The 25,403-nt window shown below is 40.9% G+C and overlaps 1 protein-coding gene across 1 annotated transcript in view; it reads right to left on the bottom strand.

Annotated features, from left to right (window-relative positions):
* Nucleotides 1–25,176, bottom strand: part of ENTHD1 (ENTH domain containing 1) — a 31,037-nt gene extending 5,861 nt beyond the window's left edge. The window contains 6 exon segments of the mRNA XM_083573895.1: nt 3,340–3,466; nt 14,598–14,713; nt 17,158–17,367; nt 19,896–20,355; nt 21,744–21,828; nt 25,086–25,176. Of these exon segments, the coding sequence (XP_083430021.1) occupies nt 3,340–3,466; nt 14,598–14,713; nt 17,158–17,367; nt 19,896–20,244 (802 nt within the window). The 5' untranslated portion in view covers nt 20,245–20,355; nt 21,744–21,828; nt 25,086–25,176.
* Between the last annotated feature and the right edge of the window lie 227 nt (nt 25,177–25,403).

Raw genomic sequence — 25,403 nt, 5'->3', positions numbered from 1 at the left:
ATGCTTCAAGCCAAGCGTTTCATATGGGAGGCAAACAAGGGAGCCGGTAAAAGACTTGCATCAAAAGGAAACCTGGTCATTCCCCACCAGATTCCTGACTCTTGAGATAAGGAGAAAAATGCATGCGCACTATTTGAATAGCAATGCCCATCAACTTTGGGGGGGGGGGTTGGCCCACTCATATATTTTATGGGGCCCCTAGGAGTTGGCTTCTATACCTTTCAGTGAAAACCTCATATTCAGTCTTCTTTGAGGCATTCTGCCTCAACGTGACAAGCAGCGGGGAGTTTGCAGAGCTTGTAAAGCTTTCCCCTTTCTCAGTGTTCGGTACTGAAATCCACACTCATCAGCTCCTCTGACTTTCCTGAAGACTCCCAGGTGAAAGTAAAAACACTATGCTAATTTCATGTGTGCAAAATGGAAAGCTAATTTTCTGAGTGGGGGAGAAAAGGAGAACGAGTCAAGAATTATTGTGTCTGTGTAACTTGCTGGAATTCTCTGCTGTCCTAATCCATCCCACTTTCCTGCAGAGATTAGCTGTTGATTAGTTTATAGAATTTTGCACATCCCTATTTCCCTATGTGGCAAGTACTCTTTGGTGAGAGAACCCTAGCAAATATTTAAAATCACAAAATATGCAGCAAAGTAAAATGTGGAAATATAGGCTTGAAAGCATTCCCTTCTAAGTTGCTGCCAAAGTTTTCCTCTTCCATTAGCATAAAAAGAGAAACCACATGTTTTACTTACAAATTCTTCAGAGGTAAAATTCATGTGCTTTTCCATACAGCAGTAAGAAAACACAGACTATAAAACTTATATGCCAAAGTAGGAAATGTTTCTAAATTATTTGTATAGAAACACAAAATTGGGCTTGTGTAAACCGTGCAGTCTGAGTCTTTTATTTCTAAAAATAAAACAAGTTACTCAACCATAACTCCCCAGATGTTGTTAGACTACAATTCCCATACACCCCACCCTATTTGTACTCTTGCAATAAATATGCAACTTCACAGAAATTACTAGTTGCAAGGGCTTCAGACTGACATGAAAACAAAATATTGTTCATTTCATTGTTTAAAAAAATCAACAGATGGATTGTGGTTTGTGCTTACTACAATCTGCCCTTACTCTACTCTTTATCCCTCTGTTCTACTATCTTTGTCAGTCTACTTAACCTTTCAAAAAGATATTCCTGCTGACAAAATCAAGGATGTTTTCACAGTTTGAAACATAATGAATCTGAAAATCTCTAGAGACACAGCTGATGACCCTCTTTGGAAAAATCAAATGTCATAAACTATTAGTATTATCTGACTTGTGCACATTGTTTGTGGAAAGAAGCCACGTAAGGAATGAAAAGCCAGGGAAGTACTTTAGATTAAATCCAAGGCATTTTAATAACATAAAACTGTACCACTAGCATTAAGAGAAGGCAAGAGTACGTTCTCAGCAAAACAAATTAATTGAGATTTGACAGATTTGGATGTAACCCATGTTCAATTTGTTATCATTAGGGGTTATGCTGAAATTTGTCTTTAGGAAGTCTATTCTTCAAAGTGAATCCCAACCCCTAAATTAGCTTTGGTGAAAATGGAATACAGTGGTACCTTGGTTTACAACCATAATCTGTTCTGGAGGTCCGGCTGTAAACCAAAACAGGTAAACAAAAACAGCCTCCAAAAAAAGGGTTGAAATAAAAAAATGCGTTGTGATCCAAAAAAAGGGACACACACTTCTGGGTTTGACGTGGTTGTAATCCAAAACAGTTGTAAACCAAGATACCACTGTATTTCACTGTTATTATTATTTTAAAAATTAATTCTTAAATTGAAATTAACTTAATTTTGAGTGGCTCTATTCCTCCAAATATCCCAACCTTATTTCAGTCTACAAGATGGCAAGGGATTATTATTTTCTGGCAAAATACAGAAAAAGAAGCACTTAAGACTCTTCAGTGTTACTGTAGGATACTTTCACACTGTGTGTGTGTGTGTGTGTGTGTGTGTGTGTGTGTGTGTGTGCGCGCGCATTCTCCCACCTACATAGTTTTAAAAGCAGAAATAGGTATGTTATGGAACACAATAATGAAAATCATTTCAGCTTCTAATCTGTGAGATCTTCCACAGCACAGTCCGCACGCCACCAAGGAGACAAGGCCCAGCATGAAAATAGAATCCTGGTTTCTTGAGTCCACCAGCTCCCACTGCTTACTTTTCTATCAATAATATCTACCACCTGAGACCCTTTCTGTGTTCTTGTATGACATTGTTTGTCTCTATGGCAACGGTTTGTGAGGTTATAGAGAATGCACTAAACTGTGTTAGTCACAACATGTCATGGCAATAAATTCTATTGTTAATTTATGTTCTGTAAAATGCCAGTCATGAACCAGCCGCCAACCCATGTACTTAGTTCATCTGACGTTCTAGTACTGGGCCTTGAGGCAAAAGGATTTGACAGCCTCAGGCAGCAGAATCCACAGGGGCAGCAGATCTCAGCTCCTAAGAACACAGTTGTTGCTGCCATAGTTGTAGCAATGTGCTCCTTGGAGCCATGGGTGTAGCCAGGGTTTTTGTTGGGGGGGAGAGGACTTTTGTTGGGGTGGCAGAACCGATGTGATTGGTTAGTTAAGTATTTCTATTGTTTTACATGATCGGGAGGGGCAGCTGCCCCCCCCTTGGCTACGCCCATGCTTGGAGCCCAAATCTGCCACCTGCTTGGTAGCCCCCCCCATGCCACCCCTACAGTGGTCTTTTGGTGAATAGGAGGTGCTGCTGGTCTTCTACCCCAGGGAGGAAATAGTGAGGGCCACCCTCTGGGATCTCGTGGGCTCTGCATCCACCTAGCATGAATCAGATTAGGTGCCTCCCCCCTGCCCCCCCCCCACACCAGCCTTTGATTCCCACTTCAACCATTGGGTAAGGTTGATTTGATTCCTCCCCTTTGTTCCCAATGTAGATCTTCTCTCACTCCTTCTTCACTGGTGGGAGGGGGTGAAGACACCATTTTGTGGTTTGTCTCAGGTGCCAGAATGTATTGGGCCAGCCCTGGAAAGCAGTCTACAATGGTTTAAGATTTTTTGTGACTAGAATTGAGACTATTTTAAAACTAACACATTGTAAACTGGTCACATCTCTTTCTTTAGAAGAAGCAACTGCAGGGCCCCCCAATCTGGACTGGAGGGTTTTGGTTTTTTTAATCCCTTTCCATTTCTACACCATCTTCCTGATGAAAGCTGCCTTTCCTCCCAGTTGCTACTTCCTTCTGAAGGTGCAATTGAATGCAAATTCTGCCTTTGCTTTTAACGTACCTGCCTACTACTTATTGTTTTCTACGTACTTGCATTCCAGGAGCTCCCAGCCGTTATCTTTGTATCTGTTGCCAATTCCTCTACAGGGACCTTAGTGGGAAATGTTGGTTGCACATCAGTAGCTGAGGACTCGTCGTCACTAAAGATTATCAAGTCCTGACACACAAGAAAAACATGAAGCAATCAAGCAGAAACAGTTAATTATAAGCTGCATTAAGAAAAATATGATGTGGCATTTAACATCGCAGGCAACCAATGACAGGCGATCGATCCCCAATCATCCCTCCACTGGCGTAGGAAGAGGAGTGCGGGGGGAGCGCACCGCCCTGTTCCAGCAGCATGATCCTGGTGGGATGCCATTGCGGCTGTCCTACTGCCTGCGCTGGGCGCCACGACCCTGCAGGTGGCCAGCCCCGCCCCTGCCTGCTCTCTGCCCCCCAGTGCCAAAGCATGAAGCTCCACCGCTGCGTCCCTCCCCCAGCTTCAAAGAGATTTTCTGATCACCCAGGCCTTTTACCTAACTCATGTGGTCTAGACTTTGCAGTTTTTAAACCAGTGGTTTAACTTGGGGGGTTCAGTGAGTTTTTGTATTTATATAGGATTTGATTTTTATGGTTTTATATATTATTGATATTTATGTTTTTGTTGTAATTGTCTCTCCTCTGAAATAAAAACATTTATAATTATATATCAGCTACTGAAAAACAGATTACATTTTTTTAAAAAAAAAAGAATTATTTTAAATAAAAATAACCATTATGGAATTAGGTTCACTTTAATTGAGACAATTATGCCAAACCATGATCATTTGAATAGTTTCCAATTATCTGTACCCTCCTTTATGTATTCTTTATAACCAGTTCATAATTATTCACAAACAATAACTTCAGGTCCTCTGATAAATATATTATGACACACTTAACTGCTTTTCAGAACATTTTAACCTATGTTTAGCTTAAAAAAAAAAAATCCAGCTTGGCTATTCCACCAAAGTGCAGACCAATTAATTCTAATTTGTTTCTATTAATTTTATATCCAGATACTGCACCAAATTGCTGAATAACCTCAGACAGTTCCCCCAACGATTTCACAGGGTTTTGACAGCTAATCATTATACCATCTGCATCTAGTTTGATCTTAATTTTGCTGCCTCCAATTCTCTCAGCAGTTTGGCTGCTGGAAGTAAATGTGAGGAGACTATACATCCCAAGGCTGTCAATAATTTAATTTATTTACATTACTTGAAGGTATCCGTGACCAATTATATTATGGCCATAGGCGCTAGTGGAGGAACGGGAGTGCGGAGGGAGCGGACTGCCCCTAGCACCACTATTCCGGAAGGGTGCCATCGCGGTGGCCCCCCTGGACACATGCCACACACACCCGCGTGCTGGGCACCATGCCCCCACAGGCGGTGCATCACGCCCCCAGAACACGTGCCATGCCCCTGCGGGCGGTGTACCACACCATCGCAGGTGGCATACCACGCCCCCAGGCGGCGCGTCACACTCCTGGGGGGGTGCCATCCACACCCTCACCTGCTCTCCACCCCCGGTAGTGGAGCATGCAGCTTCGCCACTGGCCATAGGCTCATCCATACCAGCTTTGGTTGGTAAGACAAATATGGCCATTCCTGGATCAGGATAGCTTGAATACAGCTTTCTATGCATTGGAAATCACATGGTTGAATTAAAATTCTGGCTTTTAAAAGTCCTCTCTCTTAGTCATAAACTGTACCGTATTACAATATTTGCTGTGTTTCTGATAAGGTCTCTCACACACAAGTGCTAAAATTTAGAGATGATTATCTTTTTATTTGGGGCCTGGCCTTATCTGAAATACTTTCTAATACTGGTAGGAAAGCTTTAAAGCCATGGAAGGTTAATGAACATAGTGCTGGAAGCGAACTCAGCTTTTTCTACAATAGAAAAACAACTAAGCAGGTGTCAAGTGAAGTGCTAAAACTGGTACAGAAAACACTGTAACCACAGGTGTAGCTAACTGTATTCAGCACTGTTTAAACCACAGCTTTTGAAGCAATCCTAAGCATTGCCTGCTTTTGTCTGCTTGCAGTTAAATTAACCTGTTGCCAAAAGTGATTTTTTTGGTGTGTTTTTTAAAGGTATTTAATTCAAGTATTGTCACTTAAATTGAAGCTTGCATTTTTAAAGTAGTCCTGCTACTTTTGTTGTGTAAAATAATGCACAGGAGATTGGCATCACTTTTGATGCAGGTATAATTTTGATTTGACATATTGATGTCGCTATTGAGTCAAAATGAAATACAAGTATATTATCTTCCAGGGTGTGTTTGAAGATGATTAATTTGGACACAAGGAAGTAGGACAGCATTTCACAAGAGAAAGCGAATGGAAGTTAAGAGCTGAAAGCCATAGAACCCAAAAACATGTGTCTAACTAACTCCTCTTAGAGGAACATTTCAAAACTCTTCTTAGGATATGCTGACATATTTTATTATACCCATCATACAGCATTCACATATGTATTAAGTTCCAACCTTTACCAAAAGGTACACCCATTATTTTATATCAGACCGTGCAACTCTGCTATGATTGTGACAGAACGTGTTTTGTTATTTTTAAAATTATTTTTATTAATTTTCCAAATTATTACAAATCCAGCCAAAGTAAATTAATTTAATACAATTTCTTAAAATCAAGTTTCCTGCTCCTGTTCTGAACATATGATCATCATCACTGCCTCACATTGCCGCAGTTGACAGCCTTCACTTGCCGTCAAACATTCTTCCAGCACCTCAGTTACATCTTTTAAATGAGTAATCCATTTCACGTGTGTAGTCCTTCATATACATTGCTATTCCAGACCAGGTGTGCTGGGAGAGTTAATTATTATCTCCCATTGTTCAGTTCTTTGCAGTGTTTATCTGGATGGTAAAAGGTCACATTCCATTCCTTCCGCTGTTTACTGACTAGTGCACAAGCTGTGGCCATAAATAACTCACTGAGTGCATACCTAGTCTCCCGTCACTAAAATTCCGCTCTGTAATCCTTCCTTGGCGCACAGTTGAAAACTAGATATTTTCTCAATTTCAGCCTCTTTGCCAGATCTGCTCAGCAGCCTTTCATTCTTTTATCACTGCACCAACAGCACTCCTAGTCCAGTCCAGGAATAATTTTAAATAAAGTCCATTCAACCTCGGTTGAGGTGGGAGGGCATAGTAAAACCTTGATAAATTCCTTGTTGAGCATAAACCAAAAGCCTCCCCCCTCTTTTCCAAGGTAACAAACAGAATAACATAACAGTAGCTACACACATCTCTTTCATTTTGCAGGGGTGGACAAGAAGAAAGGAGACCATTTGAAAACTATATGAAAGCACAAAGCACCTTGTCCTCTCCCTTCCTTCCCCGGCTGTGTAAGGATTCTCAAGCTTCAAAAAAACCATTCAAGTACCTTCAAAGAGCCAAGCCCAGTCCTTTCGGCAGCTGGCTGATTGCAGCCCTTTAGCATATGTTGGTCCGGGGCACCTCTTAATTAATACCAATTGTCCAAATTATGGAGGAACCAAGCGCAAATCATGCCAGAGACGGAGACTCATCCATGGCGGGGACACACTCCCAGGTCGCACCCGCTCTGCCTTTCAAGTTGGCAGACATGGGCTTGAGCGGCACAGCGGGATGCAGTGAGCTCCCCAGACCCCACTGGGGAACATTGCCAGGATTTTTGCCTCATGAATCCTGGCTTTCCCCTGCCTGAACCTCCTCGCTGCCCACAGAGGGCAGTGAGGAGTGACCACCATTGACTCATGACGAAGCCGGGCACCAGAACCAAGTGTTTGTTAAAACTTTTCAGCAGAATCAGCTCAAACCAGCCTAAGAAAAATTAATTAGCCAATGTGATGATGACTAGCTTTAACAAACATGGAAGGTAAATTATATTATGGTGTCATCAATAAGGAAACCAACCATTTCCAAATGAGCTGATAAATTAAGTTTCCTTTGAACAGCAATTGATTTGGGGCCTCACTTGCCAAGAAGTCTTGCTTGCATAATTATATAGTTCTAAGTTACACTTGTACTGCCTGTTCTGGAATTCTATTCCATGGAGCCTTGCTTAGATTCATGCAGCATTAAATTTTAATGCAACCATAACTTCAATAGCTTCTTTTTATCAAATGTGAATACTGCTGCAGAGTAGGTATAATATTGACAGGAAATACAGTATAATGAGCAATAAAAAGGAGACTAAAGTTTATAAAATGTATCTTACAGTGATATCAGCTTTCTTTTAAACAGTCCTGTGGAAGCCTTGTGAAACGACTAGGGAACAGTAGTAAGTGTTCTAATAGAGAGTAGTGCTGAGTTGTTATTGTGCAAGATGTGTTCCTTTCTGTTTTATACCACTACATTAGTCTCCTGCTTTGACTTTCTTATCTTTTAGAATTTTTCTCCTCTTCTTCTAGCATGAAGAAAATATAGATAGATACAGAGATTTGGAACAATTATATATCTTCCTTGTTGTATGTTTGTGAACTCCAAGCTTATAAGTCACTCTTCACTTCTGTGAATCCAGTTTATCAGTCTCTACAACAAATTCTTCTGTCCCCATTCAAAATGATGGGAAACCAGGGTTTCCTGATACATAAATGAGCCCTGGTGAGCCTCAAACTCTTAGGCTTCCCCCTCTCCACTCCGCTTCTCTTTTCAATTACCAGAGGGGAGAGGATTGGAAACATCTTCTTCCACTTTTGAACTAACAGTTTTCCACACTGCCTGAACTTGGAGAAGCATGCTTTGCTTAGGTCACAGAGCCTTTGGGGCCTGTGAGTGCATTTGCAAAGAGGAAAAACTGTTTGGGGCAGCATATGCACAATGCAACCATGCACACATATGGGTATGACAACCACAACCTCACAAACATCGCAACCACATGCACACACACCCAAACCTAATTATTTTGGGATGGGAGGGAATCTTCCTGAAGACTGAGTGCAGCTGGGGAGGCAACGGTTAACCTTCCTTACCCATCTGCACTCTCCAGGAAGCCGCTCCACTCCCCTGCTTAAAAAAAAAAAAAAGGCTTGAAATAAGACATCTACTGAAGCCCAACTGCAGCATATTTGGGAGGGAGGCCACAGCTGGGGAAGAAAGGGGTAATCCTCCCTCAAAATCACCCCCTCCCCCCAAAAAAATGGGCTGGAAAGAAACCTATTATAGCCAATGGGGGGATTCTTGGAAGCCTAATTGTGTCACAGGAGGGAATCACAGTGGAGTAAAGGGAGGTTGATTCTTTCCTCCCAGTTTGTAAACCCACTCCATAATCCTATACCCCAGTTAAGCTTGAAAACAGCTTTCTACTGGCTACAATAGAAGGCTTATTTCAAGCTTAATTTGAAGGGAGGAGGAATATGAGGAGACTGGACCCTGTGCAGAGCCGACCCACCAATAAGGTGGGGTGAAGCACCCACCTCAGGTGGTGGAAGTCCCACCACTTTTGCTGCCTTGTGGAACACTCCTCCTCTCGCCAAGTTTGGAGAAAGGGGGGCGGGGGACATGTTTCCCTTTTGCCTTAGGTGGCAACACGGGATGAGCCACCCCTGGCCTTGTAAGTGCTCATGAAGCCTTCTGAAAGTGCATGTATGCCCACGGGTGCCACGCTGCCAATCCATGGTTTAAACTATGGTTAGTGAGAGCAAGTCAGGATCAAACGATGGTAACAAAGCCTGCCTTGTTGTGAAACCACCTTTTGAACAAACCAACCAGAGTTCCCCCAACTTCAGAAATCACAGGGAACTATGGTTTGTTTAAATTTGGAAAGGAAAGCCTTGGTTTGCCTCCATGCAAGCACAAAAGAGAAGGAGAGAGAAGGGAGCAAGGCTTGCTAGGGCTCAGTCACAGGGTGTAAAACTAAGATTTCCCATTACATTTGAACAGTGCCTTTAAAATGCAAGTAGTCCTAGATTAGTAGTGATTGGAAAGAAAGGTTAAGAAACAAATCAGAGTTAACTCTAGCAATAACACATTTTACACTTGAACAAAATACAATAAAAGTTGAGAATAATAAGTATAGTTACTTTCTCATTAGGTTAGAAGTAGTAGGAATATATTTACAAGGAGAAATTCATTTTTTGACAGAATATTAAAGTTTCCAGGTATTAGTATGGAGATTGGAAGATCAACACTGTGAAATTTGACTAGAGGGCTAGAGTTTTTGGAGGACCAACTTATTAGATTTAAGGGGAAACAAGGATTAACAGTGATAGATTCACTAGACTGAGAGAAGTATGTTTGGTATTTCACAGCAGATGGAATAAGAAAAGCAATTTTCTTCCCACCAGCATGACTTTGTTATTTATGCATCATGATGCCAGAAATTATTCCTAAAACCTATTACTGAATAATTCCTCAATAAAATATACTTCTGCATATAGGTAAGAAATGAAGGCTGCAATGCTACATCCACTTACCTGAGAGCAGGCCCAACTGAGCTCAATGGGACTTAGTTTTGAGTAGACATGTGCAGGATTGCACTGCCAATGACCTTTAATGGAAGGATAAACTCCTTCACAATATATGATTTCCTAATTTTCTCACTATTGGGGTTTGAACTGTTCCCACAAAACAAAGAGAATCAATTACAGCCATGTGGAGAGGAATCAAAGACAGAAAAGGTAGCTAGCTACCCAACTGGATTTGGTTATCAACATGTTTTGAGGAGGCTCTTTATCAAGGGGAAATTATTTTACACTCAATGAAAACTGTTCGTGACCATTTTTACGCTGCAACACACCAAGGCAGACATCTATGAAGCAAGTGCGTGCAGTTAGGCAGTTCTCCTTTTTTAAAGCCAAATTAGGTCTTTGTTTGTTCTCTCTGCTGCCAGGGATGATGACTGAAGCTGGATAAGACTGATGTAAGAATGTTCAGTACATTTTCCAGTGCTTGTTTCTACTAACGTAGTTAAGATTAACCAAAATTTTGGATGCAACATTAGATTGTGATTAATTGAAATTGGAAACCACACAAGAGGAGGAGGACACCTAAAGCAGTACAGTAGTCCAAGGCTTGTGCATGTAGCAGTAACCCATTTTTTCATAACGTCCAGACCAAACCACTGTGTTAATTCCTTATTTTTAAAACAGGAAATAAATGCATTTTCTCAAGCATCATGACACAGTACAATATCTGGGTCAATATTGACATAAATGGTGATTGAAGTGATCCTTAATTAGTCAGCAGCAGTGACTTGAAACTGTGAGGCACTTCATACAAGTAAGAAGTATGATTAATTATGAACATTGAAAAGGGAGGAAAGAGCATACTGCTAGGAAATGAAATCTCTATTATGTGCATGGAAAACAAAATGAATTCAATTTGTTTATCTCTAGTTTTTCAAATTATAATATTGGCAGGCTTTGCCTATGCCAATTTTTGCAACATAGAGATGATATCTTTTCAACTCCCCAATGGGGCGCTATTATTTTCTTTGCTGAAGATCTCGCACCAGACCAAGGCAGCATGCATGGTAGCATTAAGTCGTATCTTATGGAGCTCCTTCTGAACAGACTGTGGCAAGTACTACTGATATTAATAAAAAGGAAAAGCTGCACAGCGGAAAGAGGGAAAGCTAGTATACTAGGATGCCTTTCAAAGGAACCCATTGTCACATATCCAAGTCTCTTTCCAAAGCAGTCGCCATTTACAATAAAAAGTGTAAGATGAGAAAGTATTATACAGCAGCCATGTGTACTACAGTAATGCTTTAATGTGATTGTTTTATTATGGACGTTTTATATTTTTATATTTGTGTAACCTTTTTATACTTTGTAAACCACTTAAAAGCCTATTTTGACATGGGGTGCTGGCATCTGTCTGTCTCAAGGGACAATGGAGTGCACCTCCAGGGGTGAAATCAAACCGCTGTGTTAGCAGCACAGAACTAACCTCCCTGGAGCGAAATGTACAAGGTGCCATCCAAGCGGCGTAGGGGCTCCACTCCAAATTTGTGTAGGGTTTGTTCCTTAGCTTTTTATTCTCCTGAAGATGTCCCACAAGGCAGCAGAGGATTAGGATTAGAGTTTTCCCGCTCTTAGATGGGCTACCTTCACAGGTTGAGGAGCTCCATCTGCCCCTCGCTTCCCTCTAAAGCACGTGCAGGACCTGCCTTATTATCCGTTTCGTCTGTTCAATCCACCAGAGCCTGCCTTTGCATGCAGGGCAAGTACCTAACCCACCATGGGCCTGAGACCCATTGGCTACCTTCACTTGGTTTAGATAGCCAGCTGAAGCCATTTTCTGGGGTTTGGCTGCTGTCATATAGTGACAGCTTCTAGGAGCCACAGGGAAGAGCTGAATGCAGGATGGAGACCAAAGGTGGACAAATTACCCCTGAAGGAGCATGGCATGGCATGTCCACCACCAGAGGTACACCTCATACACTTCAACTTTCAGTAGTATATTAATTATTAATTCAAATAAATCATTTGGTGGTTGGAAGACAGAGCTGCATGCAACACAACACATGCACCATTCCTTTCCCTGTGTGCTCCCAAAATCTTCTCTGCTCTAGAAAGTTCCCCAACTCTCAGGAGCAGATTTTGAGGGTGCATAGGCAGTTGCAGAAGAGAGATGGGGAAGTTGCATTGTTCAGGTTGGTTCATATAGGTAGAGGCGGTCCTTGAGGTATTGCAGCCCTGAGCTGTTTAAGGCTGTATAGGTCAAAGCCAGCACTTTGAATTGGGCCTGGAAACTAACTGGCAACCAGTGCAGTTGGACCAGGATGGGTGTAATGTGCTCAGACAGTCTTGCCCTGATGAGCAGCCTTGCCACCGAATTCTGCACCAACTGAAGTTAGCTACCATGGCTAACTGCCACTAACAAACCTATCCCTCCACAGCATTTCCTAACCCCTCGTTTAAAGCCATCTGTGCTGCTGGCCTTCCAAACATCCCATGGCAGCATATTTCATGATAATTTTTCTCTGTGTATACAAGTACTACCTTTGGACTGTTCTGAATGATTTCCAATTTTATTGGCTGATCCTGAGTTGTTTCATTATGACATGGGGGCGGGGGGGCGGACGGACGGGACGGACTTCTCACTCTCTTCATAGCAATCACAATGTTTTAAACCATAAGAAAAACTTGCTGTGGGTCGATGTTAAGAAAAGAGCCACAGGTTGCTTCATAGAATCCAGTAAATCAACCCATTGACCTGTGGTCCTCCAGGTGCTGCTTGACTATCACCTCTGACCATTAGCCACTCTGACTGAGGCTGATGGGGGTTGGAGTCCAACAAAATATGGAGGACCACAGGTCCCCCACCCCTGCATTAAGTAATCATACACAGACTGTAAGGCTGCATGCAGGGATTTGTTGCCTTTTAATTACTTTTATATGGTACAGAGCTTTGCAGGTGTTTTTAAGCACTGAAGAAATAATAAATACTATTATGATAGTAACTTCAAGAGCTTCAGTTATGAGGCAGTCTATAATTTCAATCAATCAGCCAACCAACTAACTAAATATTAGCCATTCAAGAGACTGAGCTGTAGATATTAATAATTTAAACAAGAAGCAGGCAAAGGTAATTAGATTCTGGAATAATTACTAAGGAGCTTGGCAATTACCAACTACAATCAGGATCCCAAAATGCTGGAACTTGTGATATTGTAATTTGCATTCTTTAAACTTATTTTGTAATAAAATTAATGAAGGAATAATATTATTAAACAAAACTCTTGCTGTTTCAGATAGGCTACAACTACCTATGCTTAGGAAAACACCACACTTTTTCACACAGATGCAAATCCACAGATTACCTATGTACTATACACAGAAGTTAGGAATTAAATGATATTTATTGGACTTTCTTATTAGGATTTTGAGCCATAGTAAACTAAAGAACATTTCGGCACTGAGCTGAAATAGTTTTGCATATGAGAGAAAGTCTATAGCCACTTCATCATCCATCTGTAATTAAGGACTTCACATTTTCCTGTCCTGTCCTGTTTCTGAATCGAAAATGAATGGCTTGGCTGCCCATTCTAGTTTGTTCATATATGACTGAACTATTAACTTCACGCTACCCAAAGCTTTAATACTCATTTCCTACACTGGTTTGATTGACTCCCAATTCAGTAGTCAAAGGCCACATGTTGATCTAGATTGTGCTATGATTTCTAAATTATATCTGTAAATTTAGAACTGCTCAGTGCCAGTGCACTTTATCTAAATTTAGGTAATGAAATTCACAAGTAATAACCTGTGTCTAGGAAAATCTACCATGGAAAGATGCCCCAGCACTCCCCAATCCCAATTTTTTCTTTATGCAGGCCTAGCACAAATTCCTGAGCAAAATACTATACGTCTCACAATTGTGGCCACAGTCAACATTACCACCAGCAGCAGGTAATGCAGTTCCAGTTAAATGACTGCTTTTGACTACAATCTGAACCCCATTTACCTGGCAGTAAGCCCTATTGGCTTCAGGCCAATTGGCAGATCAACTCTGCATTACAAAGATGTCTGCAAACATGACATGAAGGCTGCCAACATCAACTCTGCCATGTGGGAACCCTTTGCAGATGACCACAGTGCCTGGAGACAGACAGTCAGGTCATGTATCCATAGCAGTGATCAGAGGACTACTGGGAGGAACGCAGAGAGAAAAAACTTCATGGCACATCTGCAGCAGCACAACCGGACATCTTCACCTGCCCCAGCTGCAACAAAACATGTCTCTCCCATGTCAGTCTCTACAACCACAGCATGCGCTGAAACCTTCCAACAGTTTGACTTTATCCCCAAAGGCACACTCCTCCATTGTCTCCCGAGACAGATGGATGCCAACAACAACAAACTGTTGTTTTAGATTATATGTCTGTAATGTTCATATGTCACTACAATATGTTCTTTTTTAACAGGGCCACAACTCATAAATCTTATATTTAAACAGTAATGTTCATTAGAAGTACACGAGTGGCTTGTTGCAAGTGTTAATTGACCTCGGATTGCACAGAACAGTGGGGGGGGGTGTGATATAGGAACTTAGTCTATACGGATAGACTAATGGACCCTGGGGTTGCTGACTTCCCTCCCAAGTTACTTTATATAGAATTACCACCTAACGTTGCAATTCTGTACACACAGGAGTAAGCCCAACTGAATGTTGCAATTGGACTTGGCTCTTAGTTAACATGCATGGGATCGCTCTGTGAATTGCAACAGGAGTGAAATACATCATAGGCACATTTGATTAAATGCCATACTCAACTATGCCTTCCCTTCAAATGCAGTGCATGATTTACCTCTGACGATACCTTGGCAACAGCATTAAGTGCTGTTGTATCTTGGACTATCTCTGCTTTGCCTGATGCCTGAACTGCCTGGCATAGTGCTCCTGCAGATGCCTTAGGGGGAACATCTGTCAAAGAAAAGTACTGTTTTAAAACATATTTTGGTAAAAAGAAAAAAATAGACAGATGTTAAATTTCCCAGAGTTAATTGGGCAAAAAAAAAAAAAAGCCTCTCAAGTCTTGTACAGTCCATTAGCTACAACGCCGCTTGCCAGTGGTTGGATCGGAATGCTAAAAGCTTTTATAATTTTCTGTGATAAGCAACAAAGCCAGACAGAATCCTGTTTACCTGCTAACTCTGCTTATATCCTCAGTGCGTGAAACAAGTCTCATTTTTTTTTTCAAGAGGGACAAATTAACATAAAGAACAAACTGTTCTGGTTGTTTATGTGAAAATTATATGGAAGAAACTAGAAAATTATGGCCAGTATCATTCCTCTCTCCCACCAAATATTCCAATTAGTATTTAAAAGGAGCATTATTACTGCAGCATGGCAAGCATGTGTTTCACATTATGAGCAGCTAGAAAGGGATTTAGAGACGATTTGAAAGATAATGGGAAAGTTTAAAGGCTGCAGTCCTACAGCAGGGATATTTTATGTGGAAACAAATGAAAATGGATAGCAATAAATGAATTGATGCTGCAGTTTCTGCATTAACTGCTGTTTCACGTTTGAGAGTTCTCTTGTACTCTATATCTTTTAATGGTTAACAAAGAATTGTTTAATATGATACATTTATCTGCTTGCCTAATGCTGCAGGTCCCTAGAAATTACTGTACTACAGAAGGCCATTTACATGTTACAGCTCAGCTCACATCTACCTCAGAGACAGACATAGCTACTGTTATTCTTGCATTGCTCTGTTTTGCTTCCATCTTTGTACAAAGATGTGACTCATACGTATGTGCACATTCTTAGAAAGTGACATGAAGCAGCAGTAAGTAAAAAGATGTCTTCAAACCTGGCTCAGCAACATAGAGAAGCTCACTTCTCAGGATCAGCTATGGTGTTTGGCTGACTGGCTTCATCTGTACATTCATTAATGACAATATGCAAACAGCATTGACTCTCACAGTAAAGAATCAGCTCCTTCCATGCCGTGTGTTTTAGGGAGAGTTGCAATTTTTTGTTCACTCCATTTTTACACAGAATCCTGATGCTGTTGCCAGATTGCTGCATTTCAGTATTTTCTGGGTTGTATTCCCTTCTTTTTTCAGACCTGATTCGTGGTGATTTTTAATTCTTGGCCATAGTGTAATTACATTTCCTATCCAGTGTGAACTAGCAAAACACCACTAAAGCTTTTTAAGAGATGTTGCCCCTTTAATTAAAACTGTCTGGTGGTTTTTCTTTAATTAATTGCTTCCTGTTTCCTCATGGGTCAAGACATACCTGAACTCATCCATCATTAGACAGCTCCTGGTTCTTTGCTAGGGAGTTTAATTCCCACTTTCCACTTTGAACAAGAAACTGTTCATTATTTTTATTTTATTTTTATTTTTTATTAGCACAATTTTAGTTCTGCAGTTGTGGTTGTGGTAGGGGGAAACCCTACGAATTATAAATAATGTGCAACTGCTCTGGCTGCAAAGAGGGCAGAAAGAGACTCTGGCAGGTCAGAGAGGTCAGGTTTGATGGGCTGAGTTGCAAGGGGAGACGTAATGTCAACTTGGATGGTGAAGGAGTTTATAGGAATCAGGGGGCTCACAGTGAAGGTGGGGAGCTATGTGCTGGGTGGCTTAGCAATCGCTTAGCAGGTTCCCTCTGCAGTGCCCTCAGCTTCCAAACCAGCTACACGTCTGCTCTAAGGCTCCTCTGGACTGTGCCTGCCTGTGCTTGATAAGCCACAAAAATGACTGGAATTGGATGGAAGCAGCAAGAAGCCTCCCATCATTTGGGCACCACAGGAACTCCCCTTGCTCTAGATCTGTGGCAATCGTCACCTCATCCAGCAAGTGCTTCTGCGCAGAATAATTGAGGCATCTCTGGTCACAGCATCTCTGCAGTGAGACTACAATCCTAGGTTACCATTACCATGGTATAGGGACAGGTACTGTGGGAGGTTAATGAGCATATAGGGGAATATTAAGTGCCATGTAGAACCATAATTATAATTGCATTTCCAGCTGATTGTAGAAGAGCAATGTTTCTGCAGTGCTAAAGGGTTCTAGCATGGAAAGGGCTATTATGCAGCATTGTGCAGCATTTTACTGAATGTGGTGGTAATAATAATAATAATCCTTATCAGGAGACACAATAACTTAAGAATATAAAAGAGCCCCGTGGGATCAAACCAAAGATCCAGCTACCTCAGCATTCTGTTTCCCATGCCAAGCAGATGCCTCCTTGCTAAATCACCCAGTTGTTGGTTGGTTTGTGAAAGATGCTGAGGCTAGGAGACAGGGATTTAACCAAGAATACCAAGCGGCTCTGAGGTCATGCTGGAATTTCAGTCACTAAAGCTCTGAAATGCAAATACTTGCTTTGCAATTTAAAGTAGTGCTGCTTACGTTGGATGTTCTCTGAAGGAGGGAATTCTGACACAGGATCCGAGATAGGCATTGATGGAAAGTAAGCTTTTTCAGTAACCGTTGTGGGGGAAAGCATTGCATAGGAAGTGCGCCGCCTAGTCCGACGTGCAATTTCACGTTCATTGTACAACAGTTGATCATCTTTTAATAAAACAAGGACTTGCTTAGCCTTCTCCCTCACATGATAACCTGTTGAAAAAGATTAAAGAAATGATTTTTTTTAATGTACAGTTTAGTGTAATGCTGACTAGCTCTGTTGTAGAACTCTATAGATACAGAAGATACTGAAATTTGTAATGATGGCATGAAGCTCTTGATACATAGGATAATGAGCTGGACAAATATTCAACAGTTGGTATACATTGGTACATACGGTATGTCTATATATTGTAAGTATTGTTTAAACTAAGACATTATTCATAATCATATCAGAGCCCTTGTCTTCATTCAGAAAAAATATAAATATATTTTCAATGAAACAAATGTTTTAATATCTGTTTATTTATTTTTAACCATCTATTATTTTAAATTGGCCATGCATGTGGAAATAAATACCAAAACACATATGCAAAGTTACTTTACAGTACAACCCTGGGTACATCTACTCATAAGGACGTCCCACTTTGTTGAATGGAATTTAGTCCCATGCAAGTGGATATAGGCGTAGTAACCAACTAAGTTTTCCTCAGAGTGGGTCCATTGAAATGAATGAGCATGACTGTCTATTCTGAGTAAAACGTAGTTGAATACTACCCTATGTTTGCATCTTCAGTTCCCCATGTGGGATAAAAAGTTTGATGCTATCCTGGCTCCCATCCGAAAACACGCAAGCGGAGGACATTACTTGTAAGAAAGAGTTATTTATTCAGGCAAATAATGGTACAGGCTCATCAGCAAAGGTAAGACCCAGAAGTCATTGTTCAGGAGTTCAAGAACAGGGCAAGAAGTTCAGAATTAGATGGAAGCAACAAATATGTCCCAACAAGTTTTCACACCCTGCCCAAGCTTTTAAAGATGAGGTGTAACATGCTTGTTCATAAGACTTGCTCTTCTTGCAGTAATGTCTGGATTGTAAATACATGCTCCTTCAGGTTGGGTGTGCTCCTGTTTGCAAAGGTAGTGCCTGGTTCTAGACAACAAGACTGCACCTTCCTGTTCAGTTGGCGCTGCCTCTAATTCCACCTCCAAGCCCTCCGCATCCCAGCTCCACCACCCAGTGCAGCAGAAGTCAGAGTGGAGAGGGGAAATTCTCCTTCCTCGAACCCAGCTTCCCAATATTCAGCCCCCCACCCACCCTTTATTCCTCTTCCTGAGTCTGTGTCTGGCAATCCAAGCCCAATCTTGATCGCTGCAGGGCTCGTGACAGATGCCATTACAGCTCAAGCAGACCTGCTTCTGCTGACTTGGCGTGGTGCTTGCAGTCCAGAGGGGATGCAAACTTGACACATGATAGCCTATATATTGCATCCATTGTATACGGCTGTCCAAATATTGCAAATTATATTTTAGGCAATTTGTGGATACACTTTACCACAGTTTGTGACTTTACCTACTGCATAGATTTATATAATTTAAACTCTGCTGCAAAGAAAGATTGTTTTTCAGTTGAAATAGCTATATACTAGGTATCACTGACATCGTGATTTATGTATCAGTTCCAAGTGTTATCAATCTGAAGCTAAACAGCCATTGTGTCTTGCAAAATAATGAAATTATTTATTATCAAGTCGCTCTGTCACTCATGTAAATAGGTGATGAAACAATACAATAACTTTGCTTCAGTATTTCAAAAGCCATGCTGCAATTCTCCTTCAATATACGATTTTCTCATCCTGGAGAACACATAAATAAAAATACTTGGCACATCTAAATCATTAAAGCACAAATTAGGTTTGTCACAGTTGAAATTTGTTTACATGCATCATATAGTGTTGTAATTCATCTGACAGCAGATATTCATAGAAAGACTCAGAGTTGATGGACTGTTTGCTTCATCTACCAGCTGCTGATATTCTCAGCAAGTGCTGTTAATAATTTAATACATTTACTAGTGCAATACATTAATTATTCATGGCACTAACAGTTTTTCTAGCATTACTGGATTCATATATGAATTTACATAATTTTCTTTTAATCCAACATGTCACCTATTTAATCCATCCTGCTTGATGCCTGGCAAAAAAAAATGTTAGCATCTATATTCTTTTTCAAGCAATGGATGCTTTAATAATATTTATCCTTATATCACATTTTGTACAAAGGGCCTCATAATCCTTATTTGACTCATATCATCTAGGATCTCAGCTCTTTGCAGGGTATGAGATATTCAGCCACTTGCTCCTCCGTGAGTCCGTTTTGATCTCCTATTGCAACTTTTGGTAATGTTCAAGCAGATTTTACTGCGCAATATGCAATGTCATTTCCGATCTCTTATTACCCTGTGCTTCAAATGGAGATGAGTGAATGTGAATCAGCAGTGTGTGCTGGTACTGAGCTATGGCCTCTGCCCATGTCTAAAGCGTCAAAGCTTTTTAATCCCTCAGCAATTTGATAAATATGTAAATCACTTAGAGACCTTCAAATACAAGACGACACATAAGGTCATAATAAAACATAATAGTACCTTCTATGTTCCTAACCGCCAACACACACACACACATTCACACAGACCACAACTTTATTTTAAGGGAATTCTGAAAGTACTTGGGTAGTTTTACCTTGATCCTTTCCTGCTTCATCTAAATGATGGAAGTCCTTCAACACCTGGATATTAAAGAAGGCCTCTTGACAATTCTGAATGACTTTCTTTGATCCATTCTTGAGGAGATAATCCAAAAGTGTGAGAGACTTGTACACATGCCTCCAGTTCTTTCCATGGTCGTTCAACCTATGCCATATCATGCTCATAATCTCAGAAAGAGAGACGGCATTAAAAGTCAAGTCACTTATCTCTAACATCAGAGAACTGGAGGGGCCCCAGGGGTCATTAGATGTTGCTTCTCTGACTTTTACCTCGGCTTCAGAATAATTCTTCACAAAGTTCTTTACATGCCTCCTGAGTGCCATGAATGCGGCGAATGGTTCCTTGGTTTAAAAAAAGGATGAGAAATGCTGGGAGTTTTTTCCTGTGATGTCACTCTCTTTCTCCATTCTCCTATGGAGTAAACTACTAAGATTCTGAAAAAACAGAAGAGCAGGAAGGAGATTGTATGAGAACATGCAAGTGTTTTGAGAGAAAAGGAGTAGGTACAAAGAACTCAGAGCTGCCGCTTCCTTAAAGAGATGCTCTGCCAGAGCTGACCCAGAATATTTTGCTGCTTGATTATTATTATTATTTGAATTTATATACCACACTATACCCAGATGTCTCAGGGTGGTTCACAGAATAAAATCAAAATATAAAACCACAAAATACATAATCAAAATAAAAACAAAAACCCAATAGCTCCCCCGAACAAACAAACAAAAACATTTTAAAAGGGCATAGGATGTCAATCAAATCAACCAAAGGCCTGGTTAAAAAGGAACATTTTTGCCTAGTGCCTAAAGGCGTATAATGAAGGTGTCAGGCAAACTTCCCTGGGGAGACCATTTCACAGACAGGGAGCCACTGCAGAGAAGGCCCATTCTCATGTTGCAACCCTCTGAACCTCTCCAGGAGGAGGCACATGAAAAAGGGCCCCAGAAGCAGGGGTGTAGGAAGGGGGACACTTCGCCCCAGGTGTCATCCAAGAGGGGGATGACAAAATCTCCCCGGGCTGATTGCCACCACGCTGATCACCCCCCTGGGTGGATCGCCATACCCCAGGGTGCACAGCATGTGTGCCACTCCAGGTGCCCGAGCGGCTAGCTCCGCCGCTGCCCAGAAGATGATCTCAGGGTCCAGGTAGGTTCATATGGAAAGAGGTGGTCCTTGAGGTATTGCGGTCCTGAGCCATTTAAGGCTTTATAGGCCAAAACCAGCACTTTGAATAGGGCCCAGAAACTAATTGGTAACCAGTGCAGTCGGACAAAGATCAGTGCAATACGCTCAAACCGTCTTGCTCCGGTGAACAGCCTTGCCACTGAATTCTGCACTAGTTGAAGCTTCTGAACTGTCTTCAGAGGCAGCCCTATGTATAACGCATTGCAGTAATCTTACCTTGAGCATTACCAGAGCATAGACAACAGTAGTTAGGCTATCCCCATCCAGATAGGGACGTAGTTAGACCACCAGCCGAAGCTGATGGAAGGCACTCAGGGGCACTGAGGCCACTTGAGCCTCAAGCGAGAGCAAAGGATCGAAGAGAACCCTCAAGCTATGAACCTGCTCCTTCAGAGGAAGTGTAACCCCATCCACAGCAGGCAATCTCCCACCCATCCAGTCTAGGGAACCCACTAATAGCGCCTCAGTCTTATCTGGATTGAGGTGTAGCAGCAAATGACACTCAGGCTGTGCTCCCAGTTGTGGTGCATAATCCCCAAGGCTGGTCAGGTTATGTTGCCACCCAAGGCAGAAAATCCCACAAGTGCCTTTCCCCCACCCTAACAGTAAAAATACAACAACAGTAAAGTAAATAACTAACCATTTTTTGCTCTTTTGTGACATTCTAAATCAGCGATCTGAGGCAGCTGCTTCAGCCTCCCTTACAGTAGGGCTAACCCTGGGACCTGAAAGGCAGACAGAAATACAGGTGGAGAAAGCAGCCTGTGGATTATTTTGTCTATTGTGCAGCAGTAAAAGACAAATAGTGTCTCTCAAGAAAAAAGTGCTAATACAGAATAGGCTACTTACTGTAGATGAGGTTGATAGACTAGATAATACAAAATAATTTTATCATTTCTCAGTAATCAGAAATCACCAATACTGTGATTATATTTGTAAACTTGAGGAAAACAATAATGAATATCTTTAGTAATCTGTAAAAGGGAAAGACACTACTGGAATGATATAATAATAATTTATTATTTATACCTATTCCATCTGGCTGGAATGATGCTAATTCTAGTTCCAACTAGAATTCCTTGACACTAATTTAATAATCTTGGTCTATCAGAACAAAACCTTTATGTTGCTTATTGTTCCCATCGGTATGTTAATAATAAATGCTTACCTTCTGAGCAAAGAACTGTGTGAACTAAAGTTGTGCAAATTTAAAATATTATTACAGCTTGTATTATTTAGTTTGGATAAGAGAGCACCCAAAACAGAAAGGCTCCATTAAAACTTTGCTTTTCCTGATCCTACAAACCACAGGATTATGGACATGTTCCTTCCTCCCCTCTTTCTCATAGACTTGCTCCTCCTTTTCCCAGTTTGTGCAACCAGACTTTGCCACAATGACCAAAATATGGGTTAGCACTAGTCAGGATCGGCTCCAAATACTGGTTTGCAAATCTATTTCAAATCATGGTTTTGGAGACAATTCATGATTAACACTCAACCACAGATGAGGATTCTGACATCAAAGGAAAACAGGAGAGGTACATCAAGCATATTCACTTTGCAGCTTTCATCATATACTAAAGACAGATCTCTTTACCCTGGACTTTGGCAGTTAAAGTATTTTGTTTGTGGGAGGAGGGAGCATGCAACTTTGCAGCACATTCTCAATGGTTTGGCAGATCAGAATAATCATGTCTGAAATAAAACAAGGGAGTGCAAACAACTCTGCTCTATGTTAGGCAAATTATTAATCTGCACAGTAGGTTCTGCTGTATCTGAATAATTCATGGGGGCTGCTCTGGCTCCATGTAAGCAACATACAGACACACACACACACACACACACAGAGAGAGAGAGAGAGAGAGAGAGAGAGAGCATTTAAGATCTAGGGCATGGCCAAACTTGGCCCTCCAGATGTTTTGGGACTACAGCTCCCATCAACACTAGCTAACAGGACCAGTGATAAGGGATGATGGGAATTGTAGTCCGAAAACATCTGGAGGGCCAAGTTTGGCCATGCCTGCTAGGCGTTCTTTTGATCCTGATCTCACATCACCAAAGCAGAAATGTAGGACCTTTTTATGCATCTGCAGAAAATGAACTAATCATTTCTTGTCATCTAACATCCTGAGTGGCTCTAAAATTAAGAGGAAATGAAAAAAGGAAAGCCAAAGCCTTTGCTAAACTGTGGAACAGTGTTTCTGTGTACTGATTAGCTTGACTGTTGGGTTTCACAGCTGGCACTAGCAACTAGGAGTGCATTTAAGTTGCTGCAGTGAGGGCATAAAAAGAGTATGCAGCCTCCAACGAGTATAAATCCTTGTGAACTGCTAGTTCACAGCTTTTATGAAATGTTCCTCCATCTCCCTTCCCTTCTTTTCATTAGTTGGCATCAGGGTGGGTAGGTCTCTGTGCAATTCCTGACTGAGTCACCAGAAAATATTGTCACAAACATGTATCAAATTGATTTCAAGCTCTGACATGCACCCAGCCTCAGCCAGAGATACAATCTATAATCACATTTTACATGCGCAAATGGCAAAATATTAAAATTCATGACAAATGTGTTGCTTGTTTTTCATCTCGCATACTAGTGTATCCTAACAGCGTTGTCCTTTCTGACCACTATTATGTTTCAATTAAGTGTGTTTTAAATCCAAGGCTAAGTTGGAATTTGAAGTAAAACTGTCACCTTATTAATTTTCCAAAAAATACACGAGGATAATTATCCTTTTGATCACAGAATACACAACCTCAAGTAAGCTAGATGGAAAATGTAGTGTTTTAATTAAGATTTGTTGGAAACAAAAAACAAAGATGCTAAGACACAGGAGAGAAAGGAATCTTTATTAGATGGGTACTATACATTCTACCACTTGCCATTTCTCCTTGTTTGCACTTCAAATGCAGCTGATTTTATCTGCATTGCTCATGCAGAGAAAATTTTCATTTTATAATGTGTTTCAACGAATCTATTAAAAATTTCAATCAAAGGATTTGTTCTTTGGTTTGTATGTGTCACTCTCTCCTTTCAGGCAGAGATGCACTGTGACATTGGTTATCCAGCAGCAAATATTGATCTGTTTTTTCACAAGCCAAAGATAACTCTGTTGGAATCATAACTTGCTACAAAGGAACAGTTGACCCTACTGCTTTTTTGTGAGTCAATCACAGCCTGTTTTGATTTTTATGAGACTACTTCTATAATTTGTTTTTACAGTGCTCTCCTGACCAACAAACGTAAGTCAATATATAGCATAATACTGTAACACAGTTGTTTGGCAATAGCGTTCCAGGAGGCAGTAAAATTCAACCAACACACTACAATAAAATAAATTAAAAATAAAAAGAAGCATAAATAACAGTTGCAAATCCACAAGAAATTATCTGGGGGAAATTTTACCTTTCCCCCAAATACTTGCCAGCACATTATAATCTTAACTGAGCTCATGAAAACCAAAATCAAGTAAGTTTGCCTCACCTCTCTAGAAACAAAGCTTTATAAACTGGCTCACTTTGTAGAAAGGCCCTCTATGCATGCTCTGAGACACACATATTGGCGTCAACATAGTAGAAAATAGATGGCAATCCTTTTAACATCCCACACTCCTGGGTATATTTTTTCACATGACAAAAGATAAAACCTAGTACACACAGAACGGTTTTATAGTTTCAATCCTCAGTATATAAAAACATATTTTTTATATTATCACATGGGTTATCTTATGCTACTTATATTAGATATTATATTAGTCGTACTGCTGATTTTTGTTTCAGCTGGGTGGAGTAAAAATGCTATAAATCCAACATAAATAAGACAGTTCGTTTTTAGTAAACCACACAGTATATAGAGACACACCAAAAAGAGAGAGAGTACAAATTGGGTTCCATAAGGGAACTATTCCACCCTCTGCCAAGCTTTCTCCAAACTACCAATCACAGCCCCACACAGAGTATTTTTCCTCCACAAATTTTGTCCTACCTGGCAAAACAACTCAGCTGTGACAGTTAAGACATTTCCCCCATGTATTTGAAACTGCCATCAGTCATTTGCAGAGCCCACCCACTCCTACTCACCTTCCAATCAGAACGTTGATTCTAAAGCCCCTCCCATTTCCTTGTTTGCCATTTAGAGATTGGTTGGTCCACAGCTTCTGTCACTTGTCCTAGGCCCTACCTTTTACAATTCCCGATAGCTGACAGCTAGCAATTCCAGCAGCAAACAGTCACCCAGTTCCACAAGAACTGAGCACTTTCCTTCCCAGGCAGAAAATAAGGAACAAACTGTGTGCACAATTGT

Source organism: Podarcis filfolensis, assembly GCF_964270895.1.
Source record: "Podarcis filfolensis genome assembly, chromosome: 10".
NCBI classification, from domain to species: domain Eukaryota; kingdom Metazoa; phylum Chordata; class Lepidosauria; order Squamata; family Lacertidae; genus Podarcis; species Podarcis filfolensis.
The sequence above is the reverse complement of the archived record's forward strand: the minus strand, read 5'-3'. Positions and strand labels throughout refer to the sequence as shown.